This window comes from Lissotriton vulgaris, chromosome 8 (assembly GCF_964263255.1).
Source record: "Lissotriton vulgaris chromosome 8, aLisVul1.2, whole genome shotgun sequence".
NCBI lineage: Eukaryota > Metazoa > Chordata > Amphibia > Caudata > Salamandridae > Lissotriton > Lissotriton vulgaris.
In genome coordinates, this window is record NC_141696.1 from 1415474817 (window position 1) to 1415492533 (window position 17717).

The following is a 17717-nucleotide window of genomic DNA, read 5'->3' on the forward strand; positions in this document are numbered from 1 at the left end:
GCCCCTTGTCAACATATTTTGTTCAAACCATAATATCTTGGACTATGGACATTAGGCTTAAATCAATTAAGCTGGGCGTGGATGTGTCTGATAACAATGAGCAAGTTGCTTGTCCTTGGGTAGCTCATGATGATTTTCAGTGATCAGAAGTAGCTGTCACTACAGAAAAGGTCGGAGACCCCTGCTTTGAACACAATGCACATACTGGGTGGAATATTCTAATAGCATTATAGGTCTTCTGCCTCGGACTATACCAAGTGTTAAAGTCCCTCTCCCTGCATATTGTGACTATTTTGAGCCTAAAGTGAACCTAAAGAGTTCCAGGGTGAAGTTGGTTCACTAGCAGTAATATATCCATTTCTATTAAATCTTACACACATTTGGAATTATGAATACCACTGGTGAATTTTAGAGAAAGTCTGGCAAATTTCATATCCTTGTTTTGTTTAAATTACAGAGTGCCATGGCGGTACTTAGCAGAGTACACTTGAGAGGCAAACCACCACCCGCTGTCAGAACATTTATAAAGAAGGCTTACCAGCTTCATCTGTAGTGATTGTCAGCTCGTTGCTTGCTTCGCTCTTCCCAATGCGGTTTTTGGCGTACATTCGTATGTTGTAGGTAGAGGACGGATGGAGATCAATGATCGTAGCCTGGTTCAGCTGAGAGGAGACATCCTTGGTCCTCTGAACCGAATCCCACGAATCTATAAAATACAGATTAAATGGAGAAGGAGATGTTCACAGAGGGATATTTCCACAATAATTATCATCATAATAATCGTTTATTCCAAAGCACAGCCACAAAGCTACGGACTGTCGTGGGATTTCCATACTTGTTCCATACCTCTGGAACTCGCTTCTAGCAACATTTTAGCGCACAATTCATATTTTAAGCTCTCCGGTGGCGTTTTCACTTATATATGGAAGTAGTACACATGCTCCTTTGGTTCATCTATAAAAATCTGTACAAAAGATTTGCAAGAAATTATATAAAAGCTCTGGCAGAAGTGTTAGGAATCATACCTGGTTACAAACAAGGCCCAATGGTCTAATAATAATTCTGTAAGTGTACCTTATCACCATATCAAACAAAATAAGTAGGCTCCAGAGACCCTAATATTGCGGATTCTGAGGTGTGCACCATCTATGATTTTGTAGTCGTTCCTGCCCCCAATGCCCACCGCTGAATTTGTACACAAAGAGAACCTCTCTCATGAGTTTTGGTACTGTTAACATCATTTTATTTTTATACTTTTTTTGTCTTGTTTTTGTTTTTTTATTATTTGGATATAGTTTCTAAATGTGCTTTCTAATTTTTATCTTTTAAGGTTTGATAAACCGAAATAAAGATTTTATTGATTGATTAAAGGAATCTTATCCATAAAGTTATTCTGACCCTAACGTAGTGCCTAAAGCTTCTGGTCTTTGCCTGTTTTCTGGATATGAGTGTTCCTGGGTAAAATAAATTCCATTCTACTTTTGTATAAAGTCGGTTTTACTCACATTTGCAGCCATTCCCTTATGCTGATGGACTTCAAGGGAGAGTTTGAGTGTGTTCAACCTTTAGCATTTAAGAACATTTACCATCTAAGGCATTAGCACTCTACTTGATTACAATTGACATTCTATGTTCAAGACTGGCATCTTTCCCACTTACTGGAAGTCAGCCTCATTTCTCACTCTATTATAAAAGTCCTACTTTAATGCGATGGATCTGAATAACTATTGTCTAGTCTCCAGACTCCCCTATCCAGTCAAACTGGAGGAGAAGCTGATAAATGAGCAACTTACCTCGTAGATGAAAACCATCTCTTTGACTACACTAAGTTTGGCTTTAGACAAGGCCATAGTACAGAATCAGCACTAATAGTGGCCACTAAGGAAATTAGATTGGCTTTGGACGGGGCGGAAATGCTGCCTGAATCTTGTTATATCTTTCATCAGCATTTGCTACGGTCAACCACAATCATATTCAAAGTTTCAGGATAGATGGCCTGGCGCTGACTCTACTGCAGTCCTTCCTCTCCGGACAACCACAATCAGGGTCCTCTAAAGAGTTCATTTCAGAACCATTTCCCTACCTTGTGGAGTCCCGCAGGGTTCATGGTTGAGCCCAACACTGATCAACCTGTACGTGACACCTCTAGCTAAACTCATACAATCAGCAGAGCTAAACTCATACAATCAGCAGGTCTATCATTAGCATCATATGCTGATGATACCCAGATAGAAGTCTCACTTTCCAAAAATTATGTCCACTCCAGTAACCATTTTAGGAACTGTATGAGTGTGGTAAGTAAGAGGATGGACTCTAATTGTTTGATACTGAACTCCTCAAAGACGGAGGTTATTCTTTTTGGGAATAACAGGTCATTCTGGTCCCTGATGTGGTGGCCATCAGATCTGGGAACACTTCCTACACCCTTCCCGAATATAAAAAAATCTGGGGGTACTTTTGGACAATGATCTGAAATTCAAAACTCAGGTAAAGAAGGCCATCTTGTCCTCTTTCCATGCTCTTAGTGTGATTAAAAAACTTGAAAATTCATACCCTTTGATCTTCTAAAATACGTGTTCTGACAAGACTGGATTATCGTAACAGTTTTTACCTGGATCTACCTAAATGTTCCCTAAGGAAACTCAAAACTCTTAAAAATGCTGCTGCGTGATTCCTCTTGAAAATTCCAAAACTTCATTTGGCAAAAGCAGCCGTCAGAAAACTGCACTGGCTGTCAGTTAAACAACACGTCATTCTCAATACCTTATGCACGGCCTACGAGACCCTCCATGAGCAGAGCCCTTCCTACTTCAAGAAGAATCTGAGGTAGTACACGCCTAGAGGAACTCTACGCTCTAGTTCCGCCTTGTATTTGGTGGTGCCGTCCATCAAAGGATCCTCCTGTGGTGGCAGACGCTTCCTCAGGTCCACAGCATTACATTGGAACCATCTCTCTCATGACATCTCCTTAACTCGCACAGCGGTCAAGACACCTATGGGCAATTGTTGCGCTTATCAAAACCATTCATTCATTCATTCATTCATTCAGTCATTCATTCATTCATTCAACCTATTTAGTGATTGTCCTCATTATAGTATTTTCTCCTCCTCTGCATTCATTTCGTGGTCCCTCTTTAGACTCTGAGACTAGTTTCTTGCTGTTTACGAGTCTGCATGAAGCAACGGGGCGTAACCTCATAAATCCCCCGCCCCCAATGAGGCTGCCTTTCTTCCTCTACCTATATAACTCTCGTATCTCTTCTCTTATATTAATTTCTCGAATATCTTCTTTCTACCCACTTTTTTTTATCAGCTGTGCCTAATTCCAGCTGACAAAGTGCTAAAAAGCTTCTCAGTCCTACGAAAGTGCATCCTAGCCGAATATAATATCTCTGCTCTGTCCATTTGAAATAACATAGACCTAATTTACCGCAGCACTGATTATATTTACAATTCACTCTGCTAGATCATAAGTATGAAAGATATTAAACATATCTGCTTCAGGAATGGATGATACTGTCCTTTACAATGCACCATGGAGCTGCTAAGCAATGTGGCTCCCCTTCTACAAACACAGATGTACAGATGTTCAGAAAACATGCCAGCACTCAATATTGCCAGCATAAACACCCTATTAAAATGAATCCTCAGCGCCACAAATGGAAATTCCTTTATTGCTCTTAAATCTCCTTGCTGGAGTTTTATATGTAATTACCACCACCATGGTGTTGTCAACGCCGCTTGTAATCAGTACTTTTAATCTTTATCTTTGCAGTGATAAAAAAAAACCATAATTATCCGGTGCAAACAGTGTGACCATCACACCTCTCCTCTGGTTTGGCTCACTACCACTACCTCGATATTCGCTTAAGGTCCATGGGTATATTGTATAGGGCCTGTAAACATAAGACACTTAATATGGGCCAATATACCAACCCGAAGGGTCTTGAAAAAAGACAAGGGGCGTGATCTGTATAAGAATGCTTTCAAGGGCATTAGGTTGTAACTCAACTGTACAGCGCTCCCTGTAGTGAGAACATGATCCATAAACATTACAACACTTATAATTGTCATCCCTGCACAAACAGGTGTTCGCACAAGGATCACAATATACTGTGCCAATCCAGAGCTACAAGACCTTGTGTAATGAAAGCCAATGGTTTTCAAACCACCTTGACAACACCAACACCCACTCACTGTAGTTTATCTGCTCAGTAGTAAGAGCCTACCTGATTTGTTCTTGCATTCTATATCGTAGCCTGTGATTGGGCTGTTTCCATCGAAGCCCATCGTCCACCTCAAAGCGATGCTGCGAGCTCTCACCTCTCGAATTTCTATTTCTGGAGGGTCAGGTGGTTCTGGAAAGCAAGAGATCAAATTAGAGAGCAGAATTACAATACATAAATGAGAGCCTATAATATGTGATTGACGTGCACATATATGAATGGCCTTAAAGCACATTTTGCAAAGGGTGACCTTTGTATAATGCACACTGAAGCCCACACCATAACCATCTACACTCCTGACAAAGAGGAGAGGAAAAAGCTACAAAGGTCGCTTTAACTGACCCGAGACATACAATAGAGGAGAAGAAGCAATATGTTGACTAAGTGCAGTATGGCCTATATATGATGACCTTATATGCATTTGGCGTATGGAGAAGCACAGAGACTTATCAGTACATTTGGTAAATATATGTTCTTTAGGTCATTGGGGAGAGTTAGTAAAGAATTATGCACACTCGAATATGAACGTAGAGAGGTGGGGAGAATATGTATTGAGCACTTGTGCAAAGAATTTGCCGAATGTGCTGCATGAAGGCAGCACGCCTGAAATTCACCAAGTGCCATTAAATGGCAAAAAAACACATAAACCACACAGCTGATTTGCCTTGCTATCTGCACAATGTAAAAAGAATCAATCTAACCTCACCAATCATATACATTAATGACAAAATTGGGGAGGGAACCACGAAAATACATAGAGAGCGAAATTTAAACGAGCATTGGCAAAGCCATTAGGTCTAAGTTTAATGTGTAAACACAGACAGAGTAAATACAGTAAAGACAAACAAGAAACAAAAGGCAGATTTATGGAAGCTTCCTAGTTGTAAAGTGGTCTCTCATACAGTTCAATGGAAGCAATGGAAGGAAGGTGGAAGAATACACTCAAAAAAGCCAAAAGTATGAGCTGAGAGATGATGAGTCCAATGGGCTCAGCCACGAGGGTTCGACAGTATCTGAAACCAATGATTGAAGAAAGCCAATGAGGAAATGATGAGACAGTCCACTATTTATGCAGTAAGCAGTAAATTTGATTGATAGCTGCGCTGTCAAAATGCAGTCCCTAAATGTACATCATGGTCCCATGAGTTCAGTGTAATTTTAAGGATTTTTGAGGCCCGGGGCAAAATATATATTGGAGCCCCGGTATGGAGCTACTTGACATTTATTACAAATGTTTAGCTAATTTGAGTAAAGGAAAGGAAAATGTGAGGCAGTCAGAAAACCAAAACACAGAAAGGCAGAACCAGGTAAAAATTCATTTTTAATAAATAGAACATGACTAAAACAACAATAACCCAATAAGTAGAAACAGAGATTTACAAGTTTTTCGATTTCAGTGAGTAAACTGCTAAAAAGCACTAAGCGAAAATTGTGGATATCTGGTCACACCGGATCAGGTCAAGGTCACACGTTCAGGGCAGTGGAGCGAAGGCCGGCTACAGAGACCCAGTTAGGCCCACTGAACAGAGTACCTTACATCCTGTTTTCAAAGATTCGCATTGAAAATGTGTCATGCAGCTGAAGCGATGCTTCGGTTCCAAGACGTGGGGAGGCTGCAGGGTGAGGTTCTTTGTCGTCGTTGAGGATCCTGTTGATGAGGGCTTGTGATGTGAAGTCTGGCGCCGAGGATGCATCATGCAGTCGGGCCATATGTTGGTTCCCAGGAGCTGCAAGGTTGCGATGTGGAGTCTGGTGTCACCGTCAAGGCTGTCATTTATGAGGGATGTGAGGACCTGCGCCAATGATGCATTGCGCAGAGGCAGTTCCAATGGGGCGATGGACTGCAATGCGATGAGGTCCTTGCGGCGATAGGCAGCAGAGGTGATGCAGTGTAGACTCACAGATGGCAGAGTCAAAAGGGCTGGGGTCGAGGTTGTTGGAGTCTTCTGTTCCAGAAGCTCAAGTGCGGAGTCCAGCCAACTGGGCCTTGGAGTCACTCTGGTGGTCCTAGGTTCAACAGATGCAGGCCCTGTTCTTCTAACCCAGGCAAGACAGGCAGCAAGTCAGTAGAGCAGGGCAGCTGGCCATCAGAGCAGGAGTCCTGAAGAGTGGCAGTCCTTTCAGCAGCACAGCAGTCCTTATTCCATCTCTTTGCAAGTGGGTCCGTCCAGGCTGTTTGTTTCAGGAATGACAATGCCAACTTTCTAAAAGTGGTAATTTCAAAACTGAGAGGTAGGCCTTGCAGTAGTGAAAAACTAATGAAAGGTTTTTCACTAAAACAACATGTAAAACTTAAAAGTACATGTCTTACTTTTTAAATACATTGCACCCTACCCTCTGGACAGTCCAGTACCTACCCTAGGGGTGACTTAATTGCATTAAAAAGGAAGGTTTGTGTCTGGCAAAAGGTTTAGTTTGCACGGTCGAAATGGCAGTTTAAAGCTGCACACACAGGCCTGTTAAATGTTTATAGGGCCACTCAATTAGGTACAAAAGGGGGTGGTGATGGACCATAGTGTGGCAGGGTATGCTCAGACGTGAGTCCCTTGAACGGTGATGGATTAAACCCAGATCCTTTGACTGGGTGTGAGTGTTTTGATTGATTCAGATGCTCCGTCCATCACCACCCCCTTTTGTACCACTTAAGTAGGTGGCACAATTGGTGCTGCAGGTCAACTACTAGCATTTTATTTACAGGGCCTGGGCACAAGTAGTGCCACCTCACTAGAGGCTTACAAGTAAAATAACTAAGCTTATTAGGTATAAGCCAATCTTACCATATTTTAAGGAGAGAACACAAGCACTTTAGCGCTGGTTAACAGTGTTAAAGTGCGCAGAGTAAGCATGGGTGGAAAATCCGTTCCGCTCGCGGATTTTGCGGATTTTCGGTAAATTCGCAATCCGCAAATGCTCGCGAATTTACCGAAAATCCGTAAATTCGCACGCAGCGGATTTTTTTTTCTTGGTGATACAATTTTGCGGCGTTCACTTACCGTCATTCAGCGTTTGCCGAGTTGTTTTTCTCGATATTTTGCGAGTGCTGCGCCATTTTGGATCTTGCTGCGGGATCCCGCGGAAGTTTGGCGACGCATCGCGAGAGTTCGCAATTGCGAACATGTAGGTGCGGCGGGCAGCAACATTCTTGCACTCGCGAGATTGATTCATCTTTTGAGAAGCTAGATGAATCTCGATTTGAGTAATAATACTGGGGGATAGTTAGCAGCATTGTGGTATCTCTGCGTACTAGGGCTTTCTTATGTAGATAGGACCACTTGAGTTCTTTCTTGGAAATATCGAAGAAACTCTCTTGATCCTCGAGGAGATTGAGATTGAATAGATCCCTTGCAGTTGTCACAACATAGTCAATCCATGGGATCAGTGTGCATTTATCTAGGCGGAGACAATCAGTAATGATGCTCCTTGTAAAGCTAGTTTCCTTTTTATGCCATATTGCTCTCCATACCAACAGTGGTCTTAAATGGATTAGATCTGATAAAAACTGGAAACAGACTTGGGCAGGCATAACAATCTTTTTAGGAAGCTATTTTCTTCTATTTGCAAATCTTTATGGTGACAATGCCCCCAGACACCAGATCCGTAAAGCGCAATAGCAACGCATCTACAACGATAGATGTGTAGCATGTCATATATGCGCCGGTCGCCAAGTTTATTTGCAAATTTAAATACGCCGTAGGCACTTTTGGACATCTTGGCTTTTACATTTGATATCTCTTAAGACCACAAACCATTACTACTAAAAGTTATGCCCAAATACCAGAATTTGTTTACAACTTCTATTCTTTGTCCCTCTATATGAAAAGATTTCAGCTTCTTCATTTTCTTTCCACATGGCATAATGAAAGTTTTGGAATTATTAATTTGTAGTTTTTTTTCCTTGATAAAACCCGCAAATTTATCCATCAATTTCTGTAAGCCTCTAGGAGTTCTGGATAGGAGGACGGAGTCATCAGCATAAAGTAAGATGGGAACAGCCTGGCCATCAACTAACGGAGCATCAGAATTAATTTGTTTGAGCTCAGAGTCTATTGAATTAATAAAAAGGGAGAAAAGGTGGGGCGCAAGGACACAACCTTGTCGTATACCTAACTTAACACTGATACAATCAGTGCATTCCCCCCCTTGACCATATCTGATGCGTGCAGAGAGTTTAGAGTACAATCTATCCAGGAAATAAACAATCTCTACTGGGGCACCTTGATCTAATAAGGTTGACCACAGCAGCGCGTTATCAACAAGGTCAAACGCGCTGCTCAGGTCAGCGAAGCAGAGAAAAAGCGAGCCGTTCTTGGTGCGGGTATACTTCCCAATGAGAAGGTCTAAATTAATACATTGTTCCACGGTACCTAGGCCCTTACGGAATCCGAATTGGCACAGTGCAAGGATACCACTACCCTCGGCCCACTCTTCTAATCTGGCCAGCAGTACCCGGCTCATGGTTTTAAGTGATGAGTCTAAAAGGGAGATAGGGCGGTAATTTTTAGCATCCGACCTATCCCCCTTTTTGTATATCGGGATAATTACAGATTCACCCCAAGTGGGCGGTGTGCCCTCCAGGACTGCTGCAATAAAGACCCTAGTCAAGACTGGACCCCACAAGGATGAATCTGCCATATATAGGTCTATGGGGACCCCGTCAGGGCCAGGGGCCTTCGCTCCTTTGCTAGTCCTAATGGCAAGTTCCACCTCCGAAACTGTGATGCTTAGGGGGAGAATTGGCCATGGATCAGCCTTTACCCGGGATGAGTCTACCACCCTCTGTGGGTTGAAAATGCTAGCAAAGTGAGCGACCGACAAATCCTTACTGACGAGAGCAGTGAGGATAGGTGTTTCGTCACCTTTAAGAAAAGGGCAATTGACCGTATGCCAAAATAGTTTGCTGTCCGATAATCCAATGGCCTTAGACAAATTAGTCCATGCTTCCTCATGCAATTCCAACTTCCGACGTTTTAGTTGACCCTTATACACGGCCCTGAGAGTTATAATGCTTGACCTATCTATGGGCCTACTAGATAGAGCCTTCTTGAGCTTCTGCAAAGACTCAGTGCACAAAGAATCAAACCAACCTATCCTTAGTTTGCCATTAGTACGCTTAGTAGAGGTCAGGGTAGTATCAACTATGTTGTTAATCCTGATAAAACTAGTTAATATGTCACATGAATCTGTGTTTTCGTCCAAGCAAGAGCACAGATCGGGCAAACAGGCCGCCACAATATTAACCAACAACCTATCGGAGTTTTCACCCTTCCATTTTATTCTGTGGCCGTTTGGTCTGCATGGGACAATATCGGTAACAACAGTTTTAACTGGTGTTACTTTATTGCGCCACACTAACAACATTACTGTGACACAGTTATGGTCACTGATCGCAAGATCCAATATAACCGGGGTGTTACAATATTTACTAATATCAGCTGAGACCAACACGTGATCAATAGCTGAGGCCGAATTCCTCCCTGTAAAGGTAGGGACCGGATTTCCATCACCGTCTCCTGCGGTTTGTAATACGACCAGGTCGAACTTAGCAAGGGCAGAGTTCAGCGATTCACCATAGGTGCTATGTTTAAAATGGGCGTACCCTTCTCCTCTGTCATCATATATCCCACATACCTTGGTTAAAGAAAAATGGCACAACGGAATGTTAAAATCTCCACCCCAGACGAGTTCAAAGTTAACATGATTAGCCCGAACAATCCCATCCAGGGCCTTGTCGACCTCGCTAACCGCGGTCGATCGCGCAGGGTCGGACAGGTTATTATAAAAGTTAATCAATAAAACATTACGACCATTCCTATGTCTCAGCCATAGCAGTTGGGAGTGACTTCCGATCATCATGTATCTTATGACCTACACAGGCAATTTAACGGAAAGCAGAATAAGTAGACCCCCTTTAGCTCTGCCCATATTCGATCCCTGAGCTGGTAGATTATATGCAACATGACCATCATAACTAATATCGTCTACGCTCCATGTCTCTTGTAGACACAGGATGTCATATGAGTCCACTATTTCTCTCCACCCAAGAACTCCCAGTTTACTGTTCCATCCGGCAATATTCCGACTTGCTAAATTATACCCTTGGCTTACATTTTCTTTTATAATATCATTTGCTTTTTCGATCCCTACCTTAGGGATACCACCCCTATCCCGGTATATAACATCTGTAGCCTCTATATTTGCTAAATTACTACTACATCCTTGTGTATATGATAGGCCTATACTATCGGTGGAGCCCTGGGCAACGTGCTTGTACGATTCTCGATCTTTATCTCCGATGATGCCACTGTCCTCTATGTTGTTAGGTTGTACATGACCAAGCGGCTTTGGGGAAGCTACAGATACTTCTACAGCACCCTGCTTGTCCTTAAAAGTTCCTAGTTCATTATTGGAAGAATGCAGTCAATCCACAGCTTCAAGACAGCTAAAACGATTAAAATTAAGGGAGTGATCCGAGATATGCATAGGGATCGATCTACTCCAATTACTCCTGTATCCATCCCGCCTTTCCACTCTCGTCCATTCATTTTGCCTCCCCTTAGCTACCACTGCTTTAGGTGGGGGATAAAAATAGGCTAGTGGTAAAGACTGGATGGTAGTATCCAGTACCTGGTTAGGCCAAGCACAGATGTAATAAACAGTACTAGGGTCTCTCAATGTAACCACTATGCAATCCCCGTCAATATTTTTTGTCGTTCTACCTATCCACGGCGTTCTCCTCACAATAACAATCTCGCTCGAGCTATGGGGGGGCAGGGGTCTATTTAAGTTAAGCCAGCTGGTTACCTTTTTTTTCAAAGCAGAAAAAGGCTCCTTTGCATGTTCTCTCAACTCAGGGACTCCCGCTAATATGACCACTAAGGGGTTAGCTTCTGGTGGCAAGTCTGGAGTTAGTAGCCTACCCTTCGAAATATTATCTACTTGCACCTGTCCTTTATATTTGTCACCTGTGTTCGTGGGGTTAGCTTTAGCTGCCATTGGAGGCCCAGCAACTGTATCCCCACTGGGCTCGGGCACTGAAGCAACTGAAGTTTCTTTTGCAGGTTGGTCTTGTGTGGCAGGCAAAGTTATAGGTACTTTGTTATGAGTGTTCTGAGGCTGGCCCGATTTCGTTAATACCTTAGTGGGCTTTGTATGAGTCACCAGCTTGTCCAGTGAAGTGGAGTTGGCTTTCACTAGAGCTTCCAGTTGATCTAGTTTCGTATTGTTCAGCCTGGTTCGTTCTAGTAAAGGAAGCATTAGCGATTTCAATAAAAATTCAATTTGTCCCAGGAATACATCATTAGTACTAAAGTCCGTACTCGGGTTAATGTTTGAGGTGGGCCCTATGGGTAGACTAGTAAATATGGGATCAGGGGCCAACACAGGGGGGTGGCTTTAGAGATAGTTTTAGAGATTTTAGGCACATTCCCCTTCTGGGAATCACCCTTTCTTTTCCTTTTACCATTTTTATTATTTATTTTAGACCCAGGATTGCCATTATCTATTGCCGTAGGGTTAGGGTTAGTTGCAGGAGGACTTAATATTATAGGACTGGGAGGGGAAGTATTAAGTAGAGAAGGCGACCCAGAAAGTCCACTAATTGTGGTGGAATTTAGGGTATCCTCTACTGGATCTACAGTGCCCGGCACTGTCAATATGGGACCGGATTCAGGGCGCTGGGCTGACCTTAAATCAAAAGAAGATGGATTAGGAGAAACAGCAGCCCCTATAGCGCCCAATGACGAGCGATTCCCTGTGACTAAATCTAGGGAGAAACGTTTTTCCGTCAGGGCAATTTCTTTGTCTAGTATGGCAGTAGCACGAGTTAAAATTGGTCAATAGTTCCGGTAACTAACCCACCTGAGGTAGTTGCTGTCACATTCCTCCCCTTCCCTGAACGGAGGACCATGGTGCCGAGTGAGGACAATATAACAATCTTCTACCAGATCAATACCACAAACTAGGCACGAGAAATAAAAATTGAAAGGGAAGGGGCCCGGCCCGGCCTCTGCCGGCCACAGACGGGGCCCTTTGTCCGGGCTTCGCCCGGCGCCCACCCGCACGCGTCCCGCGTCGCTGGTAAATGATGGAATTATAAGGAGGCAGGCAGGGACGTGTCCACTGCGGGAAGAGGCGGCAGGTGTGTGGCAAATGGCCTGCTGGGCCTCGCAGTCCCACAGTGTCAAGGATTTCAGCCCCGGAGTCCTGTGAACGGCTCCCGCGAAGCGGGGGCCGTTAAAAGTATCTCAAATGCCCTCAATGAATCCTCGTAGTCAGGAGCACAAAGAGTCAGCCAGGTGAGCAAAAGAAACCGGCACCCGAGAAGCGGGGGCCGTGTAACCAAGATAAGGAGGCAGGCGGGGCGTGTCCACTGCTGGAAGAGGCGGCAGGTGTGTGGCAAATGGCCTGCTGGGCCTCGCAGTCCCACAGTGTCAAGGATTTCAGCCCCGGAGTCCCGTGAAAGTATCTCAAACGCCCTCAATCAATCCTCGTAGTTCAGGAACACAAAGAGTCAGCCAGGTGAGCAAAAGAAACCGGCAAAGTCAAAATGTAGGAAAAGAATTCCAATTTATACCTAAAGTTCTGCAGGTCAGGTCATTTATGACTACTCAAACTGAAAGCATGTATAACAGGATGCAACTGTAACTGTGGGCACCCTTAATATCAACACAAGATTACCAATGGGACACAATATTGAGAACAAACTCTTAAAAATAAAATATTGGCACGCAAGTAAGTTTAGGTTTTCTATACCTAACTCCACATACATTTGACTTCTCTATATATGTAAATCTTCTGGGAATGCAGATGTGGAGCTAGGAATAGAAACTTCCTATACGCACTTACCCTTTGTTACTTTGTCTCGCGATTTTGAGGCCTTGACATTCTTGTACCAGCATATTCTGTGTGTCAATATTCAGTAGCACAACCACACTAAATATGTTGTGCAAAAAATCAAATCCATGTAGTGCACTGCCCACAAAATACTGTGTGTAGCCTACGTGACAGTACTACAGTGATATCCAAGCGCGAAATCAAAGAATGTGGACTTCCATTGACTTGGGAATGGAGTAGGACCGTATAAAGTGATTACTGAAAAACATTACTGCAATGGCCGCTAGGTGGCAGCGTCTTTCAGTATCTGTGCATGAAGCTGACCTTAATCCTGTAGTCCTCCTCTAATCATGGACCGATGAAGGTAGCCATTTTAAAAGTAAACAAACTAGGGACTAGTTGAGAGGGCAGTGTTAACGGCAACAAAGGCTGCTCCGCTGAAGAAGGCAATGTAGCTGGAGAGGCGGAAGTGTAGTGCCCTTCCACAGAACTTCTCACATCCTGCTTGTTACAAGTCTAACAATGGGTGGTGTGAACAGTCTGTCTACAGCAGTGTTTGATTTGTAAAAAACTTAAGTACCACAGTTCTCTTGTCAGAAGCCACTGACGCTTGGACCACACATTGCCACTGCCATGCTGCCACTGATAATAACAATGCAACAACCAACCATCACACTCTTACAAGTGTGACAAGCCGGACTATTTTCAGGCCCCCAAAGCTATAAGAATGGCCTGGGTAACAGGGAATAGTATTTTTTTAAATATATATTGCATTATTAACTAACTGTTGTAGTCATCTCTAAATTAGTCAAAACAGCACCACCTTGTGGCAGACTTCCACAAGCACCGATGTTGAAAATTAAGTGCTGGTGCTGAGTTCCAGACAACAATGGCACAAATTAAGCACTGGTACGGGCTCATTATATTCAAACGTATCACAGTGCTGGGGGGCTTTGAGGTTGGGGGGAGGTTCAAGAAAAGGGGAAGCCCTCTTTCACACATGCTAGTCCAACAGAGACGGTAGGCAAACACTAAGCTCAGCCAACAGGTGTTTAGATTTGGTGGAACACCTTTTCCCAATGGCCAGAAAGGTAGTGACAGTAATGGCTATTATCCTGAAAATATAATAGTGAAATGCATCCATAATGAAGAATTAAATGCAATGAAAAAATGCTGCTCTCCTGCTTCTGGATTTACCCTGCTCGAGTTAAACTGGGGAGTGGCTCTATGATACTTACGTTCCTGTCCTGGGGTGATTAAAAAGAATACGGCGCTCCATGTACAATAGTGGTCTTGTCTTCATATGTGTGTGAGTTATACATGTGTGGGGGTAGTATGTGCCCTAACTTCACGAAAAGCAAAAGCGAAGCTCTGTACCTAAAACAAGCACGAACCTTCGACCTTCAACACAAACTATTTCACAATAATAGTAACTTTACATTTTCGGGGTTTATACAGAGGTGTAGCAAGGAGCAGCAAGGTTGTCATTGGTCCGAGTGCAAGCAAGGAAAATGCACCCCTCCCCCAATCCCCTGATTTGGAAGTAGAAATATACACCAATTGGGGCAAACCGGGTCTCTCTGACCACTGGGCCCTGGTGCCACTGCACCTGCAGCCCCCTGAGTTTGTGATCAAGTCCCAGCAGTGAACTACACATTCACACACTTCTCTACTGTCTGGGTCTGGCTTACTCTAGCTTCACACTCCTACCTTGCACTGTCAGCTGGATTATTCCTCGATCCTCCCCAAAAGAATTGATGGCATGACACGAAAAGAATCCGGAGTCCTCTCTCACTGTTGGAAGAATCTGGGAAAGTTGGAGAAAACAGTATTTTTTAATAACAGCGGAATGTAGTTCGTTTATAGTAACACAGGAAAACAGACAGTACACGTGTTCATGGAAGAGTTCAAATGTTGTTATAACATGGAATTCAGTGTGTTGATTCAGAATTCAGCCAGTGTTTCTGCGGGTGATATTTATGTTATGACGTCACTGGTTCTGCAAATGGCAGCTCCAATGAGGGCGCTCCTTGGTGAATGTGTTTCGTGCAGGTCTTACAGCTGAGCTTTGAGCAGTTTATCTTATAGTGAAGGTAGAGGCCAAGACTGAAACAAAATGACAAATGTAACAAGTGAACTTTTGCAAGAGTTGCAGCATTTATGTAATGATCGTCTTTTACTCTCTCTCGCTTCTTCACTCTCTTTCTCTCTATCTCTTTCTCATCTACAGACTCACTTTCTCTCTCTCTCTGTTTGTTTCTCTCTTGCTCTGTCTCTCTCCCACCCTACTATATGCTGACGCTCCTTTATTTCTCTCTTTCCACTGTGTTTCTGCCTCCTGCTTCCTCTCTGCCATTCCATCTACCTCCACCTCCCCCATTGCATTCCACCTAACACTTTCATCACTTTCTCTTTCATTTTCCCTCCCTCTCTTCTCTTACCTTCTCTCCCGCTGAATTTCTCACCAACAGATATGGGCCTCATTTATGAAAAGTTTATGCATCGCTGCGTGAAAAGAGCGATGCGTCTCTTTTCACTGCGCACTCCTTACGACATTCCTGATGCGTCATATTTAATGTATGACGCATCATGTCGCAAAGAGTTACAGATACGTCAGAATTTCTGACGTATCTGTAAGCGCAAAAGTGACGCATTGCTGGAGTGTGTCACAAAAGTGACGCAACTCCAGCAATGCGTCCTTTCACATGGGGAAAGCCCCATGTGAAAGGGCCTGTGTCAGCCTTACGCCTGCTGTGAGGCAGGCGCAAGATTTTGACGCAACGGTGTCCTAAAAGTGACGCAGTGAAATCTCATAGATTTCACTGCGTCACTATTACGAGGCTTTTTGCGGGGGAACGCCCCCTCTGCATACATTATACCTGACGCAGGTATAATGTGGCGCAGGGGTTTAAAAAGTGACGCATCTACCTAGATGCGTCACTTTTTAAATATGGCGCAACGAGGCGCATTTTTTACACCGCTGGTGCGCCAAAAAAAGTGACGCACCAGCGGCGCAAAACTGACGCAAGGCCTCATAAATAAGGCCCATGAATTTGATTCTTAGATTGCGTAAAGGTGCAGCTGTAAAGCATATTTCATGTGTAGACCTCTTCTGATGTTTTATTTCAGTGGCTGGCTGTGCAGTGGCACCATTTGCACCGTCACAGGGTAGATTGTTCTGAGGGGGTTTGTGTGGTAATGTTGAAAGGGTGCGTGTTGATATCTGTTGAACCTGTGTGTGTCTGTGTGCGTGTGCGCGCGTGTGTAAGTCAGTTGGTTAGTGAAGAATGCTGCCAACTGGTCCATGGAAAGGGTAAACAACACGACCTCTAATCAACTGAACGTTTTGGTGATGCAGCAAGTTCCCAAACTGATTCTAGACGCAGATTAAGCCTGAAGACGGCTATCAAAAAGCCTATAAAAAGCTTCTCACAGGTGAGAAAATCACCAGAGAAGGTTAAGTGTGTGTATTTAGCTACAGAGGCAGACAGTTAAACTAGGGGAGGGGTGGGCTATTTTTACAAATTCTGCAACTATTTAATTAATTTTCAAATGATTTACTCATATTACAGAAAGAGTAATTTTTAGGAGAAAGAAAAAGTGATGCAATTAGGATTGACCCAGAAGGGAGACACGTTGAATTAACACACTCAGAAAAAGTCTGAGACTAAGCAATACTAAATATAACGCTGGCGCTGCGAAAACAAGCATTTGTTTTTGAAAAGTTCAAACAAATTAAACTTTAACTACATACACTAGTATTAAAGGGAATTTTCAGATACTATAATGCGAATTAGAGACGATCACTGAAACATGCAGGGGTACCTTGTTGGAGAAAGATTGCACCTTTAACTAATTGCAAGGCAGCCAGTTGAAACCGAGGAGGAAATTGACGCCTTTGTGACCTAAAAGACTGAGATACTTCATTGCTTGTTTCCATTCTATTCCAAGGATTAGTGACTATTAAGTAAGAGGAAACAATTTGATCCAAAAATCAACAATTTATCCAAACAATGTCTAGCAGTGAGAACACAGCGAGCTTTGCATATTAATTTGCTGTCTGATACAGTTTAAGTGCAAGTGTGTTTTTCCTGATTTGAAAGGTGTTTCAACATAGCAATTTCGGGTGGCAGAAATGACATTAAGTTAATGGTAATAGCATGTTGCCAGCAGCATAAGTGCTTTCCGACTTCCTTTGGAAACGCCGTATCTCGACCAAGATTGTGCATGTTCACACAGCATCTTGCAGCCATTCATCTGTATTCATACAGACTGCGATTGAAGAACCAAGTACAGGAAATTACTATTCCTATACTACAGTACTTAATTTGCAGCAGTAACCATAGATCCAGTATATGGTACTAGTCTGTCTTTGCTATGTTCTATAAGAGTCTTTCTTCTCAGCCACAATTTTTCTCGTCCTGAGGATGGTCTGATGGACTACAGCCGAACAGACCGAAACGTCGACCCCACCTTCTATTGCTCAGAAATTCTGTTATTCTGGAGCAATACGTATTGTCAACAAGAGATTTGTTGATTATGAATTAATTAGAATAGTTGTTTAGTCATGTATTGTTAGGTTAATTTGATTTGACTTTTCTCCATGACCATTTGCTGATTGCTTTTTATTCCCTTGTACTCCTTGTTAAAAAAAATTAA

At 43.2% G+C, this 17717-nt stretch overlaps 1 protein-coding gene across 1 annotated transcript in view; it reads right to left on the minus strand.

Annotated features, from left to right (window-relative positions):
* DSCAM (DS cell adhesion molecule) overlaps positions 1-17717 on the minus strand; it is a 985823-nt gene that overhangs the window by 273473 nt on the left and 694633 nt on the right. The window contains exons 13-15 of the mRNA XM_086935432.1: positions 14769-14865; positions 4230-4358; positions 539-706 (exon numbers count right to left, since the gene is read on the minus strand). Coding sequence (XP_086791558.1) covers positions 539-706; positions 4230-4358; positions 14769-14865 — 394 coding nt within the window. The remainder of the gene's footprint in view (positions 1-538; positions 707-4229; positions 4359-14768; positions 14866-17717) is intronic.